This window comes from Macaca nemestrina, chromosome 4, assembly GCF_043159975.1.
Source record: "Macaca nemestrina isolate mMacNem1 chromosome 4, mMacNem.hap1, whole genome shotgun sequence".
NCBI classification, from domain to species: Eukaryota; Metazoa; Chordata; class Mammalia; order Primates; family Cercopithecidae; genus Macaca; species Macaca nemestrina.
The window spans coordinates 129,600,111-129,623,033 of record NC_092128.1 but is presented as its reverse complement, the minus strand read 5'-3'; the positions used below and the strand labels follow the sequence as shown (position 1 = coordinate 129,623,033).

Here is a 22,923-nt window from a genome sequence, read left to right as displayed (position 1 = left end):
AGAAGGGAGGGAAGAGAGGATTCTAGGCAGAGGCATGGCCTGGGCAAGAGTCTCAAGGCAGAAGAGTCTGGTGAGAGGTTTCTATAGGGGCAGATGAAGCAAGGAGAGAGGATAGAGAGGGACAGACGCTAGAATTGGCAGAGCCTTAGAAGCTGCATGAAGACTTGTGGTTTTGTGTCCCAAGGATGTTGGGGAGCCTTAGAAGGGTGTTGTTGTTGTTGTTTAAAATAGGCTAATGTTTTATTAGAAGGGAGAGGATACAACTCCAGAGCAGCAAGAGAGAGAGCCAAAAGGAAGGAGAAAAAGCAAATACAAAGCTTTAGGCTGGGTGCAGTGGCTCAAACCTGTAAAACTAGCACTTTAGGAGACTGAGGTAGGAGGATTGCTTGAGGCCAGGAGTTCAAGACCAGCCTGGGCAACATAGAGAGACTCTGTCTCTACAAAAATTTAAAAATTATCCAGGCATGGTGGCACATACCTGTAGTCCCAGCTACTCAGGAGGATGAGGTGGGATTGCTTGAGCCTGGGAAGTCAAGACTGCCATGAGTCATGACCACACCACTGCATTCCAGCCTGGGCTACAGAGTGGGACCCTGTCTCAAAAAAAAATAAAATATAAAAAATAAAAGGAAATTAAAAACCTCCCAAAATGGTGCATTAGGGAGCTGGCCACAGCTTCATGGGCTGCATGGTTGGGCCATATGGACCATAATTTATGGTGCACAGAGTGGTCCACCAAGGCCTGGGGGAGTCAATTCATTTGCTGGATTTTTTGCACCTCCTCTCTCTCTCTGGTCAGAGTAGACCCCACAGGGTGATAACTCTTGATATGGTTTGGCTGTGTCCCCCCACAAATCTCATCTCAAATTGTAGCTCTCAGAATTTCCACATGTTGTGGGAGGGACACAGTAGGATATAATTAAATCATGGTGGCAGTTCCCCCCATACTGTTCTCATGGTAGTGAATAAGTCTCATGAGATCTGATGGTTTTATAAGGGGTTTCCCCTTTCGCTTGGCTCTGATTTTTCTCTCTTGCTTGCCACCATGTAAGGCGTGCCTTTTGCCTTCTGCCATGATTGTGAGGCCTCTCCAGCCACATGGAACTGTGAGTCCATTAAACATCTTTTTCTTTATAAATCACTCAGTCTCAGGTACGTCTTTATCAGCAGCATGAAAATGGACTAATACAACTCTCTAGCACTCCTGGGCTATGTCACCAAAGACCCCTCCGGGGGACCCTTGTAAGTCATAGCTGGAGTGAGGCACAGTGCTATCTCTGAGTCTGGAAAGGGTGGGAGGAGACAGAGACTCCATGGTCAAGGTCAGGGTGGGCTGGCTTGAGAACTGTTCTAGCAGGTGCAATGGAGATCGCACCTGAGAGGGTCCTTACAGCAGAGAAGACGAGCACAACCAGCACTGTCCATTTAGCAAGTAGCTTGTCAGCCAGTGAGGTAAATATGAGGAAGCACATTACAAAGTCCAATATGGGCTGGGCATGGTGGCTCACTCCTGTAATCCCGGCACTTTGGGAGGCTGAGGCAGAAAGATCCCTTGAGGTCAGGAGTTTGAGACTAGCCTGGGCAACATGGCAAGACCCCATTTCTACAAAATATTTTAAAATGAGCCCAGCTTGGTGGCGCACACCTATAGTCCCAGCTACTTGGTGCTGAGATGGGAGGATCACTTGAACCCAGCAGTTGGAAGCTGCAGTGAGCTATGATATTAATAGCTTCACTGCACTCCATCCTGGTCAACAGAATGAGACCCCATCTCTCTCTTTATTTTATTTTATTTTATTTTATTTATTTATTTATTTATTTATTTATTTATTTATTTTTTGGAGATGGAATTTCACTCTTGTTGCCCAGGCTGGAGTGTAATGGCACAATCTTGGCTCACTGCAACCTCTGTCTCCTGGGTTCAAGCAATTCCCCTGCCTCAGCCTCCCAAGTAGCTGGGATTACAGGTGTACACCACTAAGCCAGGCTAATTTTTGTATTTTTAGTACAGACAAGGTTTCTCCATGCTGGCCAGGCTGGTCTCGAACTCCTGACCTTGTGATCCACCTGCCTCAGCCTCTCAAAGTGCTGGGATTACAGGTGTGAGCCACTGCGCCCGGCATGAGACCGCCATCTCTAAAAAAAAAAAAAAAAAAAAAAAATCTTGGGGCCGGGCACAATGGCTCATGCCTGTAATCCCAGCACCTTGGGAGGCCGAGGCAGGCAGATGACTTGAAATCAGGAGTTCAAGACCAGCCTGGCCAACATGGTGAAACCCTGTCTCTACTAAAAACACAAAAATTAGCTGGGCGTGGTGGTACACACCTGTAGTCCCAGCTACTCAGGAGGCTGAAGTAGGAGAATCGCTTGAACTGGGGAGGCGGAGGTTGCAGTGAGCTGAGATTGCATCACTGTACTCTGGCCTGGGTGACAGAGTGACACTCTGTCTCAAAAAATAAATGAATAAATGAATGAATGAATGAATAAATAAATAAATAAGTCCAGTACAGCATTAGAAGGGTTTTAAGCAGATGTTTGCGAAGGGGTTGAGCAGGTAGGGATGGGGAAGGGTGTGTAGCATGTGGAAATTGTGATTATGTGCATGTGTGTGTGTATGATGTCATCACATATGTTTTTCAAAAGACAATTCAGTCATACTTTGAAATATGACCATTGGCAACAGACTTTCTACTTGTCCATTTCTTGGACAGCTTTCTTAATTAGAAAATAATTCCCTAAAATAGGCTCTACATCTTTGGATGTTTGAAGATAGCTAGCACGGACACAAACACTTTCTGAAGGCTAAGCGGCTCTGGTACTCCACCTGTTTCTCATTAGATTTGATCTGATGTCTTCTCACCACCTGGTATTCTTCCTCAAAACCTATTACTGTATGACTCCTAAGGTGTGAAGCTCAGAACGAACCCAGAACTATCGTATGGCCTGACTGCATCGCATGTATCACTGACTGCACTGCATGTATCACTTCTCTCATTCTGGAAACTACACATTCAGTGCAAGCTAAGATTGTGTTAATTGTTTTGGCAGTTGGATCACACTTTTGACCCGTGCTGAGCTTACTGACAAGTCTAACTCCCCAGGCTTTTGATACAAACTGCAATCACACACGGCTCCCTCTTCCCACACTTGTGCCTTTTGGACCCAAAGTCAGAACCTTACATTTGTTCCGATTAAATTTTATCTTGTTAGACACAGTTCATCACTCGATCCTGTCAAAAATGCCTGGAGCCCTTATTAGGTTTTCCAAAATACATGCTATAACTACCACAAGTTTCCACCTATCAATCTACACACAATTGAATGCCTCTTCTGTGTCAGTGCTGTTCTTGACATTGAAGATTTAGAGATGTTTGAGACTCTGTCGTTGCCTTCAGAGAGTTCACAGACACACACAAAGGGGAAAAAAGTTGCAGTGCACGGGGTGCAATAAAAGAGAAACCAAGTTTGATGGAAGCAGGTAGAAGAGGTCCCTAATCTAGAACGGGGTTAGAAATAGGGGGTGAGGGACACCTACAATAAATCCTGTGTACAAAGTAGGAGAGCAGAAGATGTAGGATACTTTAAGGCCTGGACCACTTGAAACCTGCAAGCACTTAGGGAATGGTGAGGTCAGATATGAAAGGCTGAAGACTTCAGACTTCAGACTTCATCCTCATGGGCAGTAGCCCATCCACAAAGGGGCTTCTACATGTAGATTTGGGTTGAAGAAACACCACGTAGCTTGAGAGTGAAGAGGATTTGGCACATGGTACATACCTAGAGGTAGAGAGGACAGTGGAACTGTTAACCATGCTCCTGGTAAGAGTTGTTGGGGGTGATGATAAAGCAAGGTGGTGTGGATGGAAAGGACTGTATGTAGATCTGGGATTGAATCAGCAGGTCTTGGTCATGACTGGAAGGAAAGAGTGAAAGTTGGTACCAAGAATCTTGGCCTTAGCACCTACATAATGGCAGTCTCAATTTGGATAAGAAATTGAGAAGAGAAATTGGTTTCGGTATGGGTCTTTGATTTTGATGCACTGTGAGGCATCTAATTATAGATGTCCAGAAGACAGTTGAATACATCCATCCACATGGGCAGAAGTGAAGTGGACTGCAGATGCAGATTTAGGGATCATCTACCCTGAGATAATAAATATGGAGGGATGAAAATGTTTAGGGAAAGTGTAAAGAAAGGGCTAAAATGAAGCCTTTATGAGGTCAGCATCTATTCACTCATCTATCCATCCATCCATTCATCATTCACCTATCCATCTAACCATCCAACCACCCATCTATCCATCATTCATCCACCTACCCACTTACCTACCCATTCATTCATCCATCATCCACCCATTTATCCATCCATCTAACCACCCAATCATCAATCCATCCATCCATTCATTATCCTTCCATCTAACTACTTAACTATCCATCCATTCATTCATCCATCCAACCACCCAATCATCAATACCATCCTTCCATTCATTACCCATCCATCTAACCACCTAATCACCAATCCAGCCATCCATTCATCATCCATTCATCTTAACTACTTAACCATCTATCCATCCATCCATCCATTCATCCATCCATCTAACCACTCAATCATCAATCCATCCATCCATTCATCATCCATCCAACTAATTAACCATCCATCCATCCATTCATCTATTTATCCATCCATCCATCCATCCATCCAACCATCCAACCATCTGTCCACTTTTATCCTTCTATTCCTCTATCCCTCCATCCAACCATCATCAATATAGCAAACAGAATACTTTCTATGGGCCAATGACAGCGACAAATGAAAAAAGGCAGAGTCCTCTATCTCTAAGGAGTTTGTATTCTGATGGCTGTGGTGGGAGACAGGCAATAAACATGTAGCAAATAAGGAAATGAGATAAGTATAGTTATCAAGTGGCACAAAGAAGATAAAATAGGGTGATGTGAAAGAGAACAACTAGGTGAGGCAGCATTAGCTGAGGTGGTAAGGAAAAGAGAAGGGGCATTTTGATTGAGACCTGAATGAGAATGAGGCAGTCTTATGTGACAATCTGGGGGATAAGCCTGGGATGACTAAAGAAGAACAGGTACAAAGATTCAGAGAGAGGAATCAACTTGGCCTTTGTGAATGAGAGAAGCTGGAACATCTGGACAGTAGTGAGCAAGAAGGGAAAGAATGAGCCATCAGAATACAAACTCCTTAGGGATAGAGGACTCTGCCTTTTTTCATTTGTCACTGTCTTTGGCCCACAGAAGGTATTCTGTTTGCTAGATTGATGGATAGTGTGATTTGCAAGGATGATGTGAAGCAGGTGGTCAGGTGCCTTGTAGATTAGATAGGATCTTACAGACCTTGCTGAGGACTTTGGCTATGATGGGAAGATTGTTCATCAGGAACATACGTATGATTTGATTTATGATTTGGAAAAAATCATCCTTGTTGCTATGTGGATGATGTTTTGTAATGAGGCAAAAGTGGAGGCAGGGAGACCAATTAGGAAAGTGGTCCAGGCAAGAGATAATGGTAGTTTGATGAGGAAGTAACAAGGGAGATGGAAGAAATGGTCATATTTGATATGAATTTTGGAGTCTTAGTGGGTAAAATATATTTGTGGATTAGATGTAGGGTGTGAGGAGAATAATCAGGAAACGCTTAGGTTCCGTGCATAAGAATTTGGATGATGGTGATGCTATTTGCTGAGATGAAGTCTTGAGGATGGAGCAATGCTTTCTTTTTGTGGGAGATAGGAGTAAATAGTTTGCTTGTTGTCAATTTAGATTTGAGTCTTCTTTTTGTCATTCAGATGAAGATGTTGGGCAGGATGTTGGAAATATGAATCAGTAGCAGGAGGAGAGATAGGGTTTAGAGATACACATTTGAATGTTGGGAGCACATACAGCGAGTCTTGAAGCCATAGGAATGAATGCACATTCCTAGCATAGAGAAAGAGAAAAGAGAAGATGACCAGCAGGGGAAGGAGGTCTGTGAAGAAGACTGGAAAGGGCCAGGTGCAGTGGCTGAGGCCTGTAATCCCAACAGTCTGGGAGGCAGAGGCAGGTGAATGGCTTGAGCCCAGGAGTTTGAGACTAGCCTGGGCCACATAATGAGACCTCATCTCTACAAAAATTTAAAAAATTAGCCAGGTGTGGTGGCACACGTCTGTGGTCCTGGCTACTCAGGAGGCTGAGATGGGAGGATCCCTTGAGCCCAGGAGTTCCAGGCTGCAGTGAGCCATGTTTGCATCCCTGTACTCCAGCCTGGGCAACAGAATGAGACCCTATCTCGATTAAAAAAAAAGGAAGAAGAAGACTGAGAAAGAAAGTTAGGTAGATACAAAGGCAGGCGTTAAGAAGATAGTTCAATTAAAATGAAGAGTATTCACTTGCTTTAGCACAAGGCAGGGCACTGGTGGTGTTTACCAGAACATTTCAGTGGTACTGGGGGTTGAAGAGTGAGTGGGAAGTGAGAATATGGGGAAGTGACTGCACATTTTTTTTCAGTAACCTTTACTCTGAAATGAGGCAGAGAAATGTGGTAGTAGCTAAAAGGGGACCAATAAGTGTGAAGGCACTTCTTTAAAAATAATACTAATTTTAGTTTTTTTTTATGGGGATAGGGCAATGATCTGAACTTGGGCATGAGGTCAGGGACAGACTACAAGCAACAGTAACCTAATACTGAGCTCCAGAAATTGAGGCTCTTCCCTCTGGGTAGCATTGATCTTGGGTCCTTGGAGGGATGAGAGCAAGTGGGAAGGAAGTGGGTTCAGATGGGCAGATCAGAAAGGCTGCAACCCTAAGACCATGTGTGGCTATTATCAAGAAGCTTGTACCCAATGGGAAACTGGATGTGAGGCTAACCTGGTATAGCAAAAAAAAAAAAAAAAAAAAAAAAAAAAAAAAAAAAAAAAAAAAAAAAAAAAAATTGAGACGAGGTCTCTTTGTCACACAGGATGGAGTGCAGTGGCACTATCAGAACTCACTGAAGCCTTAGCCTCCTGGGCTCTAGTGATCCTCCTGCCTCAGCCTCCTGAGTAGCTGGGATTACAGGCACAGGCCACTATGCCTGGCTAATTTTATAATTTTTATTGTTTGAGATGGGGTCTCAGTATATTGCCCAGGCTTCACTCAAACTCAGTGGGCTCAAGAGATGTTCCTGCCTCAGCCTCCTGAGTTGCTGGGACTACAGGTGTGCACCACCATGCCCAACCAATTTTTAATTTTTTTGTAGAGATGTGGTCTCACTGTGTTGCCCAGGCTGGTCTTGAACTCCTGGCCTCAAGTAATCTTCCTGCCTTTGCCTCCAAAGGGCTGAGATTATAGGCAAGGACCACTATGTCTGGTCCAGTATGGCAAGTTCTTAATGAAACTGTGCTTCTTCCTGTTTTAAGAGCTCAAAAACCATCTGCTCTATAACATTTCCTGGATCAATACAAAGGACACTTGTTTAGGCCCCTCTTGGGTTTAGAGGCAGCGTTCCAATCTCCTCTTTCAGAAAACTGGCAAAAGAAAGACACGTTCTCAGTTCTGAGTGTGAAAGTGAGGGGAACTTCCAAAAAGAGGACTAGCCAGCCATTGTCTTGAGCCCCTGGATGGCCCTGTTCCCCCTACCCTTTAAGCTCTCCTGGCCTCCCCACAGGTCTCTCTCACACGTCCAAGCTCCAGCAGGAAACTTCCTGAGTCCACTCCACCCCCAACCCTGCCTACCCCCAACCAAGCTCTGGCTACCAAAGGCTCAGCCCATCAGGGGGCCTCCAGGACGCCAGGCCAATGCTGCCTTCTGATTGGTCAGCGTTTTTGCCTTACAGGTGGTCAAATATATTTGAACATTACTCTTGCAATTTCTGGGAAGCAGAATTCAGCTTGTACACCTTCAGGTCTACTCTTCGTTGTTTCTGCTACTGGCTTGGTAGTCTAATAATAAGTTCTTAGCATTCCTTTGGAATCCATTCAGTTCAAGGGACTTGCACTCTTGAATGCCTAGGTGCTCGGTTGTAGAGTTCACCCCACTTGAGCTCTAATTCCTGCTTTTCATGGTTAATTCTGTATCTTGCTGAACAAAGATTACTCTCTCTGACAGGTACAAAAGAACAGAACAGGAGCTGGAAGGACAGAGGAAATTGCAGGTGGAGGAAATAGAATGAATTAATGCCTGGAAGTACTTGGGAAATGGTGAGAGGCCATTTTGAGTTCCAGGGTTGCAGCACACAGCCAGAGGCAAGAGGAAGCTTTGTGGGGAAATGGTCCTTTGGGGTCAATGCACACAGGACTCTTGAGTGTCAAACCTGGGGAACTTAGGGTTCATTCTGGGGCCATGAAGAATCCATGGAAGGCTCGGATTAGGACAGAGATATGATGAGCCCTTTGCCTGCAGAAGGTTGACTGTGGACTGTGGTGAGGAGGGGTTGTGGGTAGGAGAAGCATTAGGGGATTTTGCACAAGTCCAGAAAGGAGCCAGCCGAGGGCATGGGGTGGGCACGGAGGTGACAGCAGCCCTTCTTTAGGGTCACTGGAAGTGAGGAATGGCTGTTGAGCTTGGCAGCTCTGTGCTCCGGCAGGTTCCAGTAGTGTTGCTATGAAACCCACACTGATTTTGCTTGTGTCTAAAATCCATCACGTTAGCCAATTCCATATTGTGTTTGAATTGAAATTTCTGGTTTCTAACAAATGGTTTATTTAAATGACCTCTTTAGGGATTATTAAACATACTTGTAATTTTCCATAAGCTTCCTTGAGATCTTAAGTGTAAATGCAAGCAGAGCTTTAATCCTTTAACATAGTTTTACCCTGGTAATACTTCTCTCTCTCTCTCTCTTTCTCTCATAGTCACGTTTTTTTTGGGGGGGATGTGGGTAGGTGGCTGAGATGATGTTCAGACATTCCTCAAGTTGACATCCTCTTCCACATCCGTGTCACACACAGGACACATCCCTGAGGCACACCACTGGTGTGTTCCTTCCACATCCATGTCACATACGGGACACATCCCTGAGGCATACCACTGGAGTGTTCCTTCAGACCACACACCTATCATCTCTAGTCCTGCATCCCGCCCCTTTCCATACTCCAGATTTTTCATTTTCACAAGAGACTCACTAACTGGGGAAACAGACGGGAAAGAAGAGGGGGAGGAAAAACTCGGTGTGATGGGTATTTCTAGTTCTGTCCCTTTGACTGGGTTGAGGCTCTTGGGTGCGGGTCCAAGAACAGGGCTGAGAGAACTCCTGCACATTCTTGCTGTGCAAAGCGTAGTTGGATAAGGAGCACCAGTACCTCCCTGGAGCTTGCAGCAATGCAGATTCCCAGGCCCAACCATTGACCGAACAAAATCAGAATCTGTATTTTAACCAGTTCTCTAGGTGATACCTCAGCGCATTAAAGTTTGAGAAGCAGCGGGGATAGTAGTTTTAAGCTCAGCTACACATTAGAAACAGCTGAGGAGATTGAGGAAGTCTTGATGTTGGCTAGATGCAGTGGCTCCTCCTTGTAATTGCAGCACTTTGGGAGGCAAAGTCAGGAGGATTGCTCAAGTCCAGAGTCCGAGATCTTCTGGGCAACATAGAGAGACCCCGTCTCTACAAAAGATAAGAAAATTAGCCAGGTATGCTGGGGTGTGCTTGTAGTCCCAGCTACTGGGGAGACTGAGGCAGGAGGATCCCTCGAGCCCAGGAGGTTGAGAAAGCAGCGAGCCATGATAGCACCATGAGACGTTGTTTCAAAAATAAAATAAAATAAACTCCGAATGCCTCTGCTGCACCCCACACCCATTAGATAAGACTCTCTGGGACCTGGGCATTTCTACCAAGTTGATACTCCAGGTCCATGGACCAGCCTTCAGCAGCAACATTCTAGAGAATGTACTGGCCTCTGATCACTATCAGGGCTGATGAGTAATGTGAAGCCAGGGAGGAATCTCCAAGGGTATCCAGCACTCCCTGGGCAGGCTGAGGAATAGCAACATTGGGATCACCCCCAAGGAAACACCCTCGGCTTTTGCATGAGTTTCCCACACAGGGACTGTTACAGGGGCAGCTGCAATGCTCCCTTGAGGGGAATTACAATGGTGGAGTCCATGTGGGAGCCAGGGTGTTTGTGGGCTGCCAGAAATAACTGAAGGACCCTTGGATAAGGGTTAGTTTTCTTCTTGGGTAAGTTGAGAGGATTTAGATTCATTGTAATGTGACTCCATTTTACCTTTTCCAAATGGTGAAGCATGACATATTGGATAGAGATTTTTATCTGTCTGTCCATCCATCCATTCATCCATCCATCCACTCATCCATCCAGTCACCTACCATCCATTCGTCCACTCATCCATCCATATATCTATTCATCCATCCACCCACTTACCCATTATCCATCCATCCATCCATCCATCCATCCATCCATCCATCCATCCAATTAGTCATCTACCCACACTACTATGCACACAGTCTACCACTTTGCTTATTGTTAATGAACACCAGCTTGCTAATTGTTGCTCTCCAGAATAGTCTGAGATTAGCCATCATTGTTAAACTATCCTATGAGGATAGAAGGCAAGGCTCTAAAGAACGCATACAGAAACAAGCATTCATTCTTCACATGGGATGGCAGTTGCTGAGGTCAAAACTCTAGTACCATTAAGAAACATCCAAAATAGCCACTTGTGGGAGGCCACAAGGCCAAGCCTTTTAATGTTTTTTTGTTTGTTTTGTTTTGTTTTTGAGATGGAGTTTCACTCGTTTCGCAGGCTGGAGTGCAATGGCGTGATCTCGACTCACCGCAGCCTCTACCTCCCGGGTTCAAGTGATTCTCTTGCCTCAGGCTCCCAAGTAGCTGGGATTACAGGCATGCAGCACCACACCCAGCTAATTTTGTATTTTTAGTAGAGATGGGATTGCATCATGTTGGTCAGGCTGGTCTCAAACCCCTGACCTCAGGTGATCCACCTGCCTCAGCCTCCCAAAGCTGGGATTAAGGTGTGAGCCACCACACCTGGCCAAGCTCTTTACTATTAGTGCTCTGAATGCTTCAAGAATTCTTGGTGTGGTTAGAAGCTGTGTCTTGAAATAAAGCACTCTGTGTCTTTAGGACATGTGCAAATTTGCTTGGAATTCCACGCAGACATAATGCTCGGCTATGGAAATCAGGCTTTCAGTAACAAGCAATCCTTGTTAGTCAGCACAAATGATCCACAAATGGCCACAGAGCAGCAGCTCATGGGCTTTGTGCAGTGGCAGATTGGCCCCCCTGGAAAGGTGTGCTAGAATGGGAGCACTGCACAACAGCCCTTGAGTCAGCCTGAAGCCTCGTCTCCCCACCCCCAAGCAGATGCAAGCCCTGCGTGAGTCCCTTGGCATTCTGTGACGCCGATGGTTTGATGGGCACAGCTGCCTGCACAACAGAAGTGATGATGCTGTGTGGATCTCACCCATACAGAAGAAAAGGAAAAAAACAGCGCCATGCCCTTCCTGCTACTCTCCTTCTGCGGTGCTATTACTCCTCTTCCCAGGCTGGAAACATTGCCACTGGCTCTGACTCTGCTGTCACTTTCCTCCTTCCTGTAGCTGTGGTTTGGCATAGCTTTGTCCAGAGACATCGTTGTCCTTGATAGACATTGGGTCATCCAGGATGGTGCAGGAGAGAGGGCACAAAAGGCAATCACGTAGGCCAAGGCAGGTGTGGGTGAAAGCCAACCTTAGCTCCAGAAACAATGTCTGAGGGCATTCATCAGTCTCATTATTAATTCTAGAAGTGGTGAGCTCCAAAGAACCCATCAGTCAAGGGAGCACAGCAGCAGGGTTTCTGGGTGGCAGCCAGTATGTAGCTGTGTATAGTATTAGGCAGCGGTTTGGGTAGGTATTGACTCATAAAGAATCATGAGAGCTTGTGGGCCAGGCTCTGGCCAGAGGCTTGTTCTTTTTTGTTTTTTAAACAGGGTCTCACTCTGTCATCCAGGCTGGAGTGCAGTGGCACAATCATAGCTCACTGCAGCCTCAACCTCATGGGCTCAAGTGGTCCTCCTGCCTCAGCCTCCCAAGTAGCTGGGACTACAGGCACGTACTACCATGCCTGGCTATTATTTTTTATTTGTTGTAGAAATGGGATCTTGCTGTGTTGCCCAGGCTCATCTTGGACTCAAGCAATCCTCCCACCTTGGCCTCCCAAAGTGCTGGGATTACAGTCATGAACCACACTGCCCAGCCCAGAGTTATGTTCTGAAGTGCTTGGCAGAGTGTGTGATGAAGCCAAGGACAGGCTGTCATCTGGCTCCGCAGCAGGGTCAGTGAGAGAAGAAGGAAAGGAAGCTGTTCCTGGGGGCTTCCCCATAGTATTGACTCCAGGTATGCTTGGCATCAATGAAGGATGTGGGGCTGAGACACTGGGTCCAAAGTTTGGGATCATGCCAGGATCCCAGAGCAGCAGAACTGTGGTTACTGATGGATGTCATGACACTCAACAAGAGTGTCAACCTTTACGTGGGGGTTTTGGAGGCCATTGGTCATGAAAAGCTAGGAAGGCTGAGGTGGGAAAGGAAGTAGAGGTTGGCAGTCCCTCAGATCTTACTCTTACCCAGCTCCATTTCTTCCTTCAAAAGGCCTTTGCTCATCGTCTTCATGGCACCCACTCTAGGAGCTAGGTCCACTGCTTCATAGTCTCATTGCCACCCTACCCATTCTCTGCCTCATGTTAATTCCCTGGAGAGGCAGTTCTGGGAAATCATTAAGAACCTGATTTAAATATCCCAGCTCTGTGACTTCGTGTATGTGACTTCATCTCCCTGGGCCTCAATTTCTTCATCTGTGAAACTGAGATGATAATAATAAAATCTACTTCACAGGATTGCTGTGAGAATTAAATAATGATATAGTAAAGCCTTTAAAATAATGCTTGGTATATACTCTCATATATGTGTTTGCTGCTGAAGCTACTTCTGCTACCATTATATAACTCCTCCTGCTCCTCCTCTTCCTCCTCCACACAGTCCAATCCCTTTAAGCCTCCCTGCAGCCTCCAGATGCAAGCACTCCCCAAATCTTCTGATGTTTAACCCACAAGTCCCATCTCTCCTCCATTCCAATGGTCACCACCTCACTTCTAGTCCTCATTGCCTCTGGCCAAGCAATGGCCTTCAGATTGTCCTCCTTTCCTGCAGTTAAGTCCCCTTTTGAGTCATTTTCCAATCTGCCTCTAAGAGTTATTTTTAGAAAATGCAGGCTGGGCATGGTGGCCCACGCCTGTAATCCCAGCACTTTGGGAGGCGGAGGTGGGTGGGTCAAGAGATTGAGACCATCCCAGCCAACATGGTGAAACCCCATCTCTACTAAAAATACAAAATTAGCCAGGCGTGGTGGCGCATGCCTGTAGTCCCAGCTACTCAGGAGACTGAGGCAGGAGAATCACTTGAACCCGGGAGACGGAGGTTACAGTGAGCTGAAATTGCACCACTGCACTCCAGCCTGGTGACAGAATGAGACTCCGTTTCAAAATAAAAAAAAAGAAAAGAAAAGAAAATGCAGATCAGATCATGTCATTTTGTCTATTTTCAGTAACTACATTGCCCATAGAATAAAGGTCAAACTTAATCTAACCCCAAGCCATCTTCTGAATTCTCTGTGTACCTTTTGCTCTAAATATATCCAAATTCTTGCTCTTCTCAAAACCTATTCATATTTTTCCTTCTGCCTAGAAGTAATGAACATTTCTTTCCCTCCCTTTCTCCCTCCCTTCCTTCCTTCGTTCGTTCGTTCCTTCCTTCCTTCCCTCTTTCCTTCTTTCCTTCTTCTCTTCCTTCAGTCTCTCTCTCCCGTCTTTCCCTTTCTTCCTCCCCCCTCCCTCCCTCCTTCATTCCCTCCCTCATTCCCCTCATCTCCCTCCCTCCCTCCTTCTCTCCCTCCCTTCCTTCCTTCTTTCCTTCCTTCCTTTCTTCCTTCCTCCCTGCCAACTATACTTTTATTCAAACTTTAAAACCCAGATTGAGAGACGTCTTCCCCCATTCCCTCTGCATATACACAGTAGATGGCAATCCTTGAAGGCAAGGACAGAATCTTCTTAATGTGGCTCACACATTGGTAGAAATGAAACAACTAAGTAGAAAATCAGATTCTGCCACATACGGGTGGTGTCTTAGTCCATTTTGTGTTGCCATAACAGAATACTTGAGACTGGGTAATTTATAAAGAAAAGAGGTTTATTTAGCTCCTAGTTCTGCAGGCTGGGAAGCTCAAGGGTGTGGCCCTGGCTTCTGACATGGCTTCTGTGCTGCATCATAACGTGGCAGAGGAGGTCAAAGGAAAAGCAGACATGTCCAAGGGGATAAAACCCAAGGGGCATCCTGGCTTTATACCAACCTACACTTGAGGGAGCTAACCCAGTCTTGCCAGAGTGAGAACTCACTACCAGGAGAACGTACCAAGCCATTCATGAGGGGCCCACCCCCAGGAAACAAACACCTCCCACTAGGCCCCCCCTCAACACACTGCCACACTGGGGATCAAATTTCAAGAAGAATTTTGGTGGAGACAAACTGAAACTGTGGCAGACGTCATCTCTGAAAGTGAGTTATGGGTAAGGTAGCTTCAGTAATTTATGACAGAGAGGGAAACTTTTTGGGTAGTGCTAAATAAGGATATTTCCTCTTTCTGTCCAAAATGTCAGGTACCTTGCAATAGCCAGAGAGAAAGCATTCCAAACGACAGCAGTGGCTACAGAGGAGTGGAACTCTCTAGGTTTCTGCTTTGTCGGAAGTGTGCACTTTCAAGTCAGGAATACCTGGAGCAAGAGATTCAGGAAAACAGAAGCAGACAAACTCCAACTCAAGTCATTGTGTGCTGAACTGTGAGCAGCTAGGGATAGAGATCCGGGAACTGTTGGAGGGGAGGATGTCAGCCTTGATCCAAAGACATGGCCACGAGCACCTGTTGGATGTGAAACATTGTGGGAACCAGAAAACAAGGGAAAAGCTGGTGGATTAAAGGTAAAAGGGCCTATGCAAGGCAGAGCTGAGCTATTCCAAGCTACCAGGAACTATGTTCTGTCACTATTGCTGCTGAACAAGTCATCCCTAGCCTTAGTAGGTGGTCATGAATTTGCCATTTTGTGCATGAATCTGCGACTGGACATGGTTCCTTGGGAAGGCTGGTGTTTGCTCTTTGTGGCATCAGCTGGGAGCTGGAGAATCCACTTTAGGACAGCTCTCTCATGTGGTTGGCAAGTTGGTTCTGGATGTGAGCTGGGAGCTCAGTGGGAGATGAGGGCCAGGAGTCTTGGTTTTCCTCCATCTGGGCCTCTCCACAAGCTGCTCAGGCTTCCTTACAACATGGTGGTTTAGTTCTGAGCGTGGGGTCACAAAAGAAGCAGGTGAAGCCGAGTGCTAGCAAATGTTGAACAATTGGTTTCCTGGGGTAGAAAAAGCCCTAATTTGTAGTGTTTGCTAATTTCCAGGGAGTAAATAATCCCACCATGGCTAATTTCAAACTACTGAACATAGAATTGGTAAGAGATGTATATAATTAGCTTTCAAGAGCTGGATAATCTCCAGCATCTCACTGGGTGGAAACTGACCTAGCCTTGGAGGTCACATAGTATCACTTGTACTGTAGTCCACAGACATGTCTAAATGCAAGAAAAAGGAACTTAGACCTCTATATCTTGATGGAAAGAGTATCAAAGTACCATTGTAAGAAGAACTGTGGGATGGGAGATATTTTTGCTACAATTTAGAAAGTACAGTAGGCTGCAGAATAGAGATATAGGCCTAGAGAAGCGAGGTAGAGAATGAAAATTGGTAGGGAGGTCAGGTGTCAAGTGATGAGAGCAATTGACATATGCCCTCCGTGCCCTGGGAGAAGTAGGTGGGAAGGGCTGGGTGTGGTGTCTCCTGCCTGTAATCCCAGCACTTTGGAAGGCCAAGGTGGGCGGATCACTTGAGGCCAGGAGTTTGAGACCAGCCTGGCCAAGATGGTGAAATTGTGTCTCTACTAAAAATTCAAAAAAATTAGCTGGGCGTGGTGGTGCATGCCTGTAATCCCAGCTACTTGGGAGGCTGAGGCACAAGAATCACTTGAACACAGGAGGTGGAGGTTGCAGTGAGCTGAGATCACACCATTGTACTCCAGCCTGGGTGAGAGGGAAACTGTTTCAAACAATCAAAAAACAAACAAACAAACAAAAAAGGTAGGCAGGGAGGAGGTGCTGGTGAATTGGAGACCACCCACGTTGGGTGAGCCAAACACTCAAACACTTCTGTGGACAAAGCCAGCCCTCAGGCAAGTTGTTGGCAACATTTAACACAGTCCCAACTCAGAGGAGACTACAGGAAATAAATTAGTTCTTATATATTTTTGAAGCATATTAACTTGGCAGCCTGGATTTAAAAAAATAAATGGCTGAGTGCAGTGGCTCATGCCTGTAATCCCAGTACTGGGAGGGTGAAGAGGGAAGATCACTTGAGACTTTTGACCAGTCTGGGCAACATAGTAAGATCCCATCTCTACAAATAATAAAAATAAATAGCTAGATGTGGTGGCACATGCCTGTAGTCCCAGCTACTGGGGAAGCTGAAGTGGGAGGATCACTTGAGCCCAGGAGTTCAAGATTGTAGTGAGCTATGGTAGAGTCACTGCACTCCAGCCTGGGTGACAGAGTGAGAACCCAACTCTAAAAACAGAAACAAAACGAAACAACCTCTGCTTTTGGTTATCATTTAAAAAAGTCATCAGAAATGAGTAGACCCAAGTGCTATTTGCATTCAAGGCTCTGATAAATAGTTGCCCTATGGAATGCTGCTTAAATCAGTCCCATTTCATTTTGAGCATATCTAATATTTCCAAGGCACAGTGTTTGCTTTGTATGTATGTATAATATGCACACATGTTCTATCAATGCACACATAGATATATACATATATATGTATAATTAGCACATGTAATTAGCACATGTCACAGTGTGTGTGCAATAATATTTGCTAATTGAATGAAGTCGATTTGGCACTAGTTAGTGTGATTCTTGTACTATTTTCTTTTTTCTTATCTTTTTCTTTTCTTTCTTTCTTTTTTTTTTTTTTTGAGACAGAGTCTTGCTCTGTTGCCCAAGTTGGAGTATGGTGGCATGATCTTGGCTCACTGCAACCTCCGCCTCCTGGGTTCAAGCAATTCTTGTGCCTCAGTCTCCCAAGTAGCTGGAATTACAGGCGTGTGCCACCACGCCTGGCTAATTTTTGTATTTTTAGTAGAGACAGAGTTTCACCATGTTGTCCAGGCTGTGCTCAAACTCCTGACCTCAGGTGATTTGCCTGCCTTGGCCTCCCAAAGTGCTGGAATTACATGTGTGAGCCACTGCACCCAGCCTCTTGTACTATTTTCCACATGCATCTTTGCTGCAGAGCCCAGAATGAAGAAATGACAGCACAGTTGGCTGATTTAGATAAGGGTTACACATAGCTGGTGACCTGAGGGGTCAGAGTGGTATTATGGGTTGGAATTCAGGGTGGGGTCCTACAAATCCACTCTGTCCTTTGCCACCACACTGGGCAATGCTTCCTACGACTCGGAGTCAGGCTGCATTCTTTGCAGCCTGATTAGCTGTGATTAGCCAGTCCCCAGATCCTTCAAACCTGGTTTTCCCTTCTCCGTGCTAAGATGACTTTTTTGGCAATGTTTGCCCCTGCCAGAGAAGAGGGGCAGGAACAACAGTGACATTCACAGTGGGAAATTTTCATACTGGCTGGAAGCATCCACTAAAATTAAATGTACGGATTATTTGTGGGTTTCATTTTTCAGACTATTTCTGTTGCCCACTGACACAAATAATTGGAAACTGACTATAGTAGCTCTTTGAGAAGATTATGGAAACACAGTGAACAACTTATGCAGCTGGATGAATTGGGAGCGTGGGTCTTCTGATTTTTGTATGTTAATTTTTTATGTTTTCGAGTTGGGATCTCACTCTGTCACCCAGGCTGGAGTGCAGTGGCGTGATCTCAGCTCACTGCAACCTCCACCTTCTGGGTTCAAGCGATTCTTCTGTCAGCCTCCCAAGTAGCTGGGATTACAGGCACCTGCCACCATAACTAGCCAATTTTTGTATTTTTAGTAGAGACAGGGGTTTCGCCATGTTGGCTGGTCTCGAACTCCTGGCCTCAGGTGATCTACCCACATCGACCTCCCAATGTGCTGGGATTACAGGCCTGAGCCATCACACTCAGCCCAGGTCTTCTGATTTTTGTATGTGTGTGTACTAATAAAAATTTTAGCATATAGCTTTCAATTAATTGATTCATATTTACTGGGAACCTTCTATATTCAGTTAGGGAATTTGCAGTAGGCCATAGTCCCTGATCTCTAGGGAAGCAGGGTCTACCTGTGAGAGGTTATACAGCAATACAATGTCAGTAGCCACTCAATACAATGGTTTAAGCCAAGAAAGCACTAATATTTATTTTAGGGTTATAGAGTATACAGTGCCTGATTGGAAGAGACATGAGAAATTGACAAATGGCCTGAACAAACTATGGATGAGGTAGAAAAATGTGTTTATCAGATATGGGAGGGCTTCAAGAGGAAAATTCTTCACAGCCTGAAGAGCAGGTGGGTAGCACCAGGGGGTGGAGGAGTGAGGGGCATGGGGGTGAGGGATTGGGGTGAGAAGAGCATTCCTGAGTAGAACCTCAAAAGCAAAACCTCAGAATGAAGAAAGTAGAAGACAATTTTTTCTTTGTCGCCTGGGCTGGAGTCCAGTGGTGTGATCTCGGCTCACTGCAACCTCCACCTCCCGGGTTCAAGTGATTCTCCTGCCTCAGCCTCCTGAGTAGCTGGGACTACAGGCATGTGCCACCAGGACTGGTTAATTTTTTTGTATTTTTAGTAGAGATGGAGTTTCACTGTGTTAGCCAGGATGATCTCGAACTCCTGACCTTGTGATCCACCCTCCTCGGGCTCCCAAAGTGTTGGGATTACAGGTGTGAGCCACCATGCCCGTCCAGAAGACAATTTTTTTTAATGTAAAAGTTTGTTTTTGGATTTTTAGTTTCTTGAAATATGTACTTATTGACTCTAAATGGACTTATTATATTGGTAGATCTGCAAGAGAGTACTATTATTTTAAAATACAGGAAAAAGGCAACTTTTTTTTATCAGACCAGAGTGGCTGGAATGGAATGTTCTGGAAGGTGGGCAGCTGGCAGCAGGACTGAGTAAATTCCTTTGAACCAGACTGTGGTAGACCCGGTAACCTGGTCAAATAACAAAATGTTTTTCTAGGGCGAGATGTTGTTTTCATGAAAACATAGCATTGCTACATGTTTTGTTTATGCCCAAGTGTGCTGTCTGTGAAAAAATAAATTGCTTCTTTATTTTTTGAATATGTATATGTTAACAAAAATTCAAAAGACACAAAAAGGTATGTAGCACGAATTAAGTCTCCTGCTCACCCCTGCCCCCTGGCAAGCCAGTTCTTTATTCTAAGACAATGTAGCAGGTTTTGTTAGGAGTTTTTGTTATACGCTATTTGCCAACATCAAAAAGGTCTCTGGGCTTAGAAAGAGCCAATATTATCTGTATCGTTTCGAGTTGTGCTCAGTTTTAAAATTCTAGTCCTCAACTGCAGCCCAAAGCCAGCACTGTGTCAAGTGAACACTGGTTGCAAGAATTGTCAACACTGCCCATGTGACATTTATTTATTTATTTTGAGATGGAGTTTCACTCGTGTTGTCCAGGCTGGAGTGCAATGGCAAAATCTAGGCTCACTGCAACCTCCACCTCCCTGGTTCAAGCGATTCTCCTGCCTCAGCCTTCCAAGTAGCTGGGATTACAGGTGCCTGTCACCACACCTGGCTAATGTTTGTATTTTCAGTAGATATAGGGTTTTGTCATGTTGACCAGCTGGGTTGACCTCAGGTGATTCACCCACCTTGGACTCCCAAAGTGCTGGGATTACAGGCGTGAGCCACCATGCTCGGCCAATGTAGCATTTAGTACATAAGTGCATGAGATTCTTTTGGGTTTTTGGTTTTTTTGGTTCTAAAGCACAGAACACAGTCAAACCATCTCAGGCCCAAAACGGAGCTGTTGTCTTGTAAAGAGATCTCACAGAATCAGAGCAAAGAAGTCGAAATAGAAGCAATCTCTGGGGAACTGTGTCTGGCATCACAAACTGAAGTCTGTCTTCTCTTTCTCTTTCTGATTGTGTGCTGTGGGTTTGTGCAATTCATCTCTTTGTACAGATTAGGCCTTTTTTTGTTGAAAATAGTTTGCCCTCTTCCCTAAATCGATATGACCTTTCAGCTCTAGCGCTCACCACCCCTATTGGCAAAAACTTCTATGCCTTTTAGCTCAAATTCTGGTGAGAATTGAATTGTACCAGTTTGTCTCCCTGAGCCAGGCTACACACAAGCAATAGCTCACACTGGCTGTCTTTGGTCACATGTCCATCCCTGGTCCCCTGGGCTGTTATTTGAGCAGGAGCAAGGGAAGGTCAAATGGCAGGTTAGAGGTCCCTTTCAGGCAGTTCAGAATTACCCTTTTGACCTTATCTTGTTTCCACTGCTGTGTGTAACCTCCTTAAGGACAAAGACCCTGAGGGTTTCTAGCTTGGTATTAAACACCTAGTTTGATGCTTGGTACATATTCGTTGGTTTTATTGATTTTTGCCCCCCTCTTGGAAGATACTATCCTTCAGAAAGGACTGAAAAGCCTGCATTTTAGATATTTATTCAACTGCCATTAAAGGAGTATGGTGAAGCAGATAGGACTCAAAAGTTAGTTACTGCCAGGAGGTAATGATTTAAAGCTGTGTGTTCCTCTTTTGAACAGGATCAATGGATTATTTTCATTAGAAACACAAGGCAAAATAATAATAATAATAATCACACAGAGGCAGAGCAGCTATAGCCAGGGATATGTCCTTTAGATAGAATTTAACTATATATCTACTCAGCCTCCTGAAAGTGTGACAGAGTAATAAACTCTTTTTTTTTTTTTTTTTTTTTTTTGAGACAGAATCTCGCACTGTCACCCGGGCTGGAGTGCAATGGCATGATCTCGGCTCACTGCAACCTCCACCTGCTGGGTTCAAGCAATTCTCCTGCCTCAGCCTCCCAAGTAGCTGGTATTACAGGCACCCGCCACCACATCCGGCTAATTTTTTGTATTTTTAGTAGAGATGGGGTTTCACTATGTTGGCCAGGCTGATCTCGAACTCCGGACCTCGTGATCCACCCGCCTCAGCCTCCCAAAGTGCTGGGATTTCAGGCATGAGCCACCGCACCCAGCCTAAGTATTAAACTCTTAATTGGAATATCTTGGAGGTGGCCAGCCCTAGTGAGTGAAAATTGTGAAATTATGACAAGCATTTAGCCAAGTACAAGGCCTACTTTAATGACTAGATAAGAATCTTTGATAAGAGTAGAATGTTTACATGCAAGTGATGCTGATAATGTGATTGTCAAGTATCCAGAGTTAATTTTCTTAAGTAGATTCAACGTCCGTTTTCCAATTTTGTTAGAATTGATCATTTGATTTGCAAACATATTTCTAAAATCGCTACTAATTTCAGAAGAGCTGATTCTGGATGTGTCTTTTATTGGCTCATAAACATTTACCATCTACTTGTGAATTTATAATTGCCAAAAATTGGGTTAAATTCGAATTGTTTTCTTGGGGAAAATGTTAGACAAGGGATGAATGAAGCACTTATGCTCTGCTAAGGTAAATATATGTGCATCATTTACATTTGGTACATAAACAAGAAGTGTTATCTGGCTAGGTGTGGTGGCTCATGCCTGCAATTCCAGCAGTTTGGGAGGCCAAGGTGGAAAGATTGCTCGAGGCCAAGAGTTGGAGACTAGTCTGGGCAACTAGCAAGACCTCGTCTCCACAACACATAAAAAAACTAGCCAGGTGTGGTGGCACACACCTGTAGTCCCAACAACTACTCAGGAGGCAGGGGCTGGAGGACCACTTCAGCCCAGGAGATTGAGGCTGCAGTAAGCTATGATAACAGGTTTTGCCATGTTGACCAGGCTGGTCTCAAACTCCTGACCTCAGGCGATTCGCCCACTTCAGCCTCCCAAAGTGCGGGGATTATAGGCGTGAGCCACCGCAATTCAGTCTGGATGATAGAGCAAGACCCCAGTCTTTAAAAAAAAAAAAAAAAAAAAAAAGTGTCATTTGTCGGGAAGCACTAGGAAATGGAATTTTGGAAATCAAAGTCCAGACATTGAGCAAAGGTGACCAGGATAATCTCTCAGCCTGATTTTACCTTATCAGGAAGTGAAGAGTGTCCATCCCTTTGACCCCAAGCAGGCCTTGTCACTACTTTAATAAAGAGAGTACAGAAAATGACTCTGGGTCAGATCAGGCATAGCTCTTTGCTCACCTGGCAGCTTCCAGTTCCTGCCTCTTGGGAGCCATCTGCCTTAGAAGTGTGTTCACCATTAGGAAAAAGTCCGAGTGGAGAGGCCTGGAAGATGTGGCACCTGTAGAATGATGGAGGCCAAGGAGAGTACTGAGGCACCACACGTGAGAGGGAGGAAGCCCTCTTGGAAGCGGGTCCTCCAGTCCTCGCCTGCCCAACTTGTGACAGGGAGAGCAGAGATTCACCGTCGGCCGAGACTTGCGGACACACAACATCTTGAGCAGCTTAAATGGTGATTTTAACTGTTGGGGTCATAAGTCACTTGTTTCTTCTGGGCCTCTATTGGTTCATCAGAAAAAGGTCAGTGGTACCTTTTTCTCTGTTTCATAGGATTGATGTCAGATTTATCATGACGTCATGCTGAGACAACAGGTGTGAAAATTGTTTTATAGGTTACGAATGTTAAGAAATGGAGCACAGTGGGTAGGCTCAAAACATGTGAGTTAGCCAGGCATGGTGGTACGCCCCGGTAGCCTCAACTACTTGGGAGGCTGGGGCAAGAGGATCACTTGTGTCGAG

General features: G+C 45.2%; 1 protein-coding gene across 5 annotated transcripts in view; it reads right to left on the bottom strand.

Annotated features, from left to right (window-relative positions):
- The window catches only part of LOC139362897 (uncharacterized), a 96,436-nt gene that overhangs the window by 15,310 nt on the left and 58,203 nt on the right, over positions 1–22,923 (bottom strand). Inside the window, exons 6-8 of one of the 5 annotated variants that reach the window (XR_011622463.1) lie at positions 22,366–22,465; positions 14,654–14,763; positions 7,744–9,584 (exon numbers count right to left, since the gene is read on the bottom strand). The exons of 1 other annotated variant lie outside the window; for it this stretch is intronic. Coding sequence is in view for 3 of the 4 variants with exons in the window: in XM_071095249.1 (XP_070951350.1) it covers positions 9,536–9,584; positions 22,366–22,465 (149 nt within the window). In the remaining variant the exon portion in view is untranslated. Of the gene's footprint in view, positions 1–7,743; positions 9,585–13,911; positions 14,764–22,365; positions 22,466–22,923 lie in introns of those variants that run through there. 3 more of the 5 variants (XM_071095249.1, XM_071095250.1, XM_071095252.1) reach the window with 3 other exon arrangements.